The 5,538-nt window shown below is 38.9% G+C and overlaps 2 protein-coding genes across 2 annotated transcripts in view; both read right to left on the reverse strand.

Annotated features, from left to right (window-relative positions):
• Window positions 1-1,136: 1,136 nt before the first annotated feature.
• CBG26115 lies at window positions 1,137-1,733 on the reverse strand (the record flags this gene model as incomplete). Its single annotated transcript, XM_045244927.1, has 2 exons — window positions 1,137-1,443; window positions 1,573-1,733. 2 exons carry the CDS (start codon window positions 1,731-1,733, stop codon window positions 1,137-1,139), a joined length of 468 nt encoding a protein of 155 aa, XP_045100518.1.
• Window positions 1,734-2,486: 753 nt separating this feature from the next.
• The window catches only part of CBG22459, a gene marked incomplete at both ends in the record, with an annotated part of 5,079 nt that continues 2,027 nt past the window's right edge, over window positions 2,487-5,538 (reverse strand). The window contains 3 exons of the mRNA XM_045244928.1: window positions 2,487-2,556; window positions 3,001-3,153; window positions 4,575-4,735. Coding sequence (XP_045097572.1) covers window positions 2,487-2,556; window positions 3,001-3,153; window positions 4,575-4,735 — 384 coding nt within the window. The remainder of the gene's footprint in view (window positions 2,557-3,000; window positions 3,154-4,574; window positions 4,736-5,538) is intronic.

Consider the following 5,538-nt stretch of genomic DNA (forward strand, 5'->3'; position numbering starts at 1 on the left):
ATTGTGAAAAGGGCTCATAATAATTTTGTTTATGAGAGAAATTTAGCTGTACCTGTAATCATACTTGAGCCACTTTTCAAGTTTGTTGAGAAATTTTAAGATTGATGAAATGAGTTCTAAATAATATTTGGGACCTTGGAATTCGGTCATTTTTTCGCGAAAAATAATAATTTTCTGGTAGCAGTCTCAAATGGTATTCATTAATTGACAATCCGAATTAGTATTTGCTTCAATCATATCCTGTTCAGTCCATATTCACAGTTTTCGAAAAAATTCAAAATTTAAAGTGAACTTATAATTATGTGACGCAGTGTATTGCACGATTTTCTTTTTTTTACAAATTTTCCAGTATTTTTAGTATTTTTAACATATGATTTAAACATGATTTTTTGAATTTCCCGCCAGCCCATAATTTTGGAAAAAATCCCAATGTGAAAAGAAAACAAGAAACCCATCTGATCCATTAGTACTGTACGATGAATTATGTTTTATTGTATTTTATTATTATTATTATTGAAATTACTCTTATTATTTATGATTGATTGAGTATTTGAATGAATATGCAAAGTTGTGCAAAAGCTGTTCTTTATGACAAAAATATTTAAAAAAAAGAAAACAGCGATGTTTTCAAAATCGTCAGGAAGCATAAAAACATAATTGTGCTCTATTGATAAATTATGTGAAACACAAAAAATTATTGAACTTTGAAGGTTGCAAAAAAGAAAGTGAAAGAAAACGAAATGCAAGCGCGCCCCATCGCTAAATTTTGTACAGTTCATTGGAAACGTTCAATTTTGAGCGCCTACAACATATAGTAGATCTTGTTGGATATGGCTGAAAATTTCAGATTGTACTAAACAAACCTAGAGCTTCAATTTTGCCAAGTGCCAAAAATAAAAACCAAGTGCCAAAAATAGCTCTATTCAGAGTCATGTCGCTTTCAAACGGTAAAATCTCGTTTCGATGTATTTCTACAAAAAAAGTTGTCAACTAGAAAATTGAAACTCTATTTTTGTTTAGTACTTTCCCGTGATTTCAGTTATATTCAGCTGAATCGACTATATTTTGTAGGCATTCAAATTTGACCTATATTTTTCAGCGATGGAGCGCGTTTTCTACTGGAAATGTGCTCTTTTCTAGGATTGCTCCTGCTTCCTTATCTTCTTCATTTTATTTTTGATCTTCTGTTTGCGATTCTTGAACCAATTCTTGATTTGCATCTCACTCAACCCGATCTCTTCTCCTAACTCGCGACGCTCCTTCTGGCGAATCAGATTGTTTGTTTGGAATCGTTTTTCCAAGATTTTGTTTTGAGAATCGGTAAACGTCGTGCGAGGGGTTGGAGTAACGGGAAGTGAAGGCGTCGGAGGGATGACATATGGATGTTGGGGATCGTATGGGTTATAAACAGCGAGTTGAGGCATGGCTGGCGCTTGTTGAAAGCTGAAAACTTCTATTCTATTAGTGGCTTCTATTAGTGGGGATACATTTCTTCACTTTTTCTAAGGTCAGCTAGTCAATAAGCTTTAGAGATTATGTCAAAATTGATTAGGCCAGCTAGATAATACTCACCTTCTCATTTGCTCCAAAAACAGACTCCGATGGTAATAATGATCCGGTTGCTGGTTCTGATCGTCTTGTGCTGACTCGAAATATCCTTGGCCTGCAGGCCTTGGACCTTGATGTTGATAGGCCTGGGAGGACCCATTTTGCGATTGAATGCCCAGGTCCATTGGAGGAGACTCACTTCAGATGAGCTTGAGGATCCTGTGGTCAGGTCTTCGTGGGGGACCATCTTTAGAGAAGGAGGGAGAGACCACAGACTAAACAATTCTAATAATCGATTTTTTGAATGCTAAAAGGATGAGTTGGAATGCGTCGCCTATATTAAAAATGAAGAACAATGACTGGTTGTCACAACTAGGCGGAGCTACAGCGATGCGACCCCCTCACCCTGCCCTACCCCCATCGGCGAATTTCAAACGATTTATGAGAACTCTGAAAATTGACTGACAGGTGCTAGTCAGTCCTGATTGTTTTATGACCTCTTACATCGATAGTACTCACTGTTTGGGAGAAAATGTGCTCCTGGTAATGATGAGAAGGCAAGGTTGGGAATGCAAAGGTGCCAGAGACCTCGAATTATCTGAGGTTCGAGGTTCGGTTTAGAATTCCGCATTTTTCGTACTTTTCTAATTTTTCAGATTACCGAAAATGGAAACTACTGAAATTATTCGGAATCAAAGAGCAGATAAACCTGACAATAATTTTTTTGTTTCTGATAGTAGTAAACTGGTATAAGACTATGTTCGTTACAATTGGATCAACGATTGTTTGTCAAACCTTATAACGTTTATGAGCCAGAAATTGCAATAAAACCATATTGCCCTTTTTTTTCAGGGGTTGCAGCTTGATTAAATAATAAAAGGGAATGATCATCTTACATATTAATTATCATGCAGTGACTTGAAGAATAATGCACTGCTTTACTCATCATTGTGAAACAGAAATAATTTTATGGATTTTCCCAAAAAAGACATCAAATTATCCATCTTTCTGAAGAGTTCTGACTGTTGGAGTCAATTAAATCTGCAGCAATCGGAACTTTCCAGAAACACAAAGTCTAGCAGCATTCTACGAAACATTCCACAACTTGAACAGTAGCCAAAACAGTTACAAAAGTAAAATTTATTAAATAATCAAAATTCAAATTTTAAAATCAAACAGGCTATCAATCACTATCACATTCAATCTAAACTACTATTATTTCCTTCTTCACATTCACCATTTCCTTCTCCTTTTCCTGCTCCTCCTTCTTCTTCTCCCCATACTTCCTCACTTTGACTCTCTCTTGATTAAACCAGCTACGTATCTGAGCCGGACATAAACCAATGATTGGCGCCAACTTTTCAATTTCCCCTCTATCAATTCTGCTGCTTTTGGCAAAATTTTCCTTTAAATATTTTGTTGAAGGGCTTCACATATTCACGTCTATATGACCTTTGGTGATGTAATGGGTTCATGTGCGGTTCATTGTGGATCCGAGTAATCGGGAAAGGTTGGAATGGGTGAGGTCCGAAGATTTGGGCACTTTGCATAGCATCTGTTGGTACCAAGTATGATTGGGCTTGGGCGTGGTATGCAAGTGAATAGCTGAAAAATAATTCGTTCAAAAATACATTTTGGAAACCCTAGAAATTGATTTCTACGTGGCTGACAATAAGGTTAGCTAGCCTAGCAGCCCTAGATCATGTCAACTTGAAAACATTCTTGGACTATTAGGTTGTTCGGAAAGTCTTTTCCATTTTTAGCGTCAGATTCATTCAATGTACAGAAGGTCAAAACGGTGTTGGATAAATTGAAGATAATGACCATTGTTATCAATCACTATCTGCCAACGCTCCACTAAATTGTGGATGTTTTCCTTCCAGAACTCAGGCCACAGCGAATTGAAAATCAAGTCAACCCATTTTTGATATCATGTTTTGAAGTGAATTTTTTTCGATCAAGATGACGTTAGAAATGGCTGGGAAGGTGGTAGTCAGAAAGTCCAAGGTTCGAGCTATACAGTGAATAAGACAGCATCGTCTGGCCATATCCACCGAGATCGCCCTGGTTCTTCCTTCCCACATGAGGTCGCAGATTGTAATTTTGAAAATAAACCAGTGTGTTTCTCTCCAATGGAGATCCACATGGAGTCTGAGTTATGTCACCTGAGATGAATAGGTATCAGTCGGAAAAGTGACACAATTATCTGGCAACTCCCAATACTCCACTCCTTGGTAGATCACGAAACCGACAACACCCCATTTTTTACATGAATTTCACGTTTCGGGACGTTTGGTGATTGAGTGCCGTTGTCAACCCATTTGGCATGTGGCTTATTGTAATCATACATTACCCCTTTATCACCACTAGTAATGATTTGAATCTAACATTCATGTGTGCAATGCAGGATGCGAAGATTGAAACAGGTGTCCACAGGTGAATCGAAGTTGCATTGAGCCAAAAGGTGTGGTCCATGTCTTCCCACTGTTTTTACTTTGCCGAGCGTTTTCAATTCATGGCTTTTTGGCGAAAGGCTTGCCACTGGTGTACTTGATATATCCCGCACTGTTTGAGACGGGTCCCTTTGAATCCCGGTTTTTAAATCATCCAAACTTAATCCCGTTTGCCTTTTTGAAGTGGGATTTTTGTCCAACGAGAATTCTCCTTTTTAAATCGATGAGTCCAAATCGTGACGGTAGTTCGAAAGGGTGCATCTTCGTTGTTAACTTCCACTAATTGGCAATCAATTTCAGCTAATCTAAAGTCAGATAGAGCTACAATTAAAATGGCAGTCCGAAAGTTTGAACTATTAGAGGCGAAAACGGTGGGCATATCTCACATCACGAGAAAAGGTGAATGATCTCCGTTTGGGTGTAGACACTATTAGACCCCGCCTATATACTGATAAAACGATAACTCCCTCGCTTTTACCCCGTTCGAAAAAAAGAAGTTTAAAAACAACAGGTCAAAAATGGAAAGGACTTTTCGAGCAACCTAATAGATAAAATATACTGGATAATACTCACCTTCTCATCTGCTCGAATCCAATCTGTGGGTGATAATGATGGTGGTGATGATGGACCTGTGATCCTTGAACTGCAGACATAGTCACTGTACCTGGTTGAGAATAATATACCGGATGGGATCCTTGAAGTTCAGGCATACACATTGGACCTGGACAGGCTGGCTGGAAGGGTCCATTTTGAGGAGCTAGGGACATATTCATTGGGATTGATGGGAAGTTGGACGGTCCAGTCATTTTACTTGGGAGGGAAGATCCAAAAGATGGGTTGGAATGCATTGTTTAGAATCAGAATGAGAAAAATGACTGATTGTCCCAACTAAGCGGGTAGGCGGAGCTACACTGATGCCAACCCTCTCTCCATAGTGTGATATGCAATCTGATCATCTCCGCAACTCTATTCTATTGGCGAATTTCAAACGATTAATGAGAAATCTGAAATTTGACGGGCAGTTGCTAGTCAGTGCTGATAGTTTTATGACCTGGTATGACCTGTTAGGATCCATTGTTTGGGGAGAAGATGCTCCTGGGGATAATGAGAAGGTAGGGTTGGGAGTGCAAAGGTGGCGGAAAGACTGAAATATCTGAAATTCGCGAGGAAGTATCGCTAACAACCAGAGGTGAGTGTAACGGTGTTTGGAATTCCGAAAGTTCCGAAAAATTTCATTTCGAAGAAAACGGAAACTAGTGAAATTATTTGAAATCAATGAACCTGTCACTAGTATGTTTCTGTTTCAGATAGTAGTAAACTGATATAAGACTCTGTTCCTCACAATAGGCTTCGTTCCTGTACAGATGCAACTCTGAGATGTTTTTGAAGACGTAAAAATTTTTCTGACCAGCAGAAATTGTATTAAAACCATACTTGTAATCCGGGCCTTTGCCGGGTCTTCGCGGGCCCTGCCATAACTTCTTTCAGAATCAATGTTTTCGAATCAGGGCCCGGCAGGCCCGCCCCGAGCCTGCCG

The sequence above is a fragment of the Caenorhabditis briggsae genome, assembly GCF_000004555.2.
Source record: "Caenorhabditis briggsae complete genome, chrIV, whole genome shotgun sequence".
NCBI lineage: Eukaryota > Metazoa > Nematoda > Chromadorea > Rhabditida > Rhabditidae > Caenorhabditis > Caenorhabditis briggsae.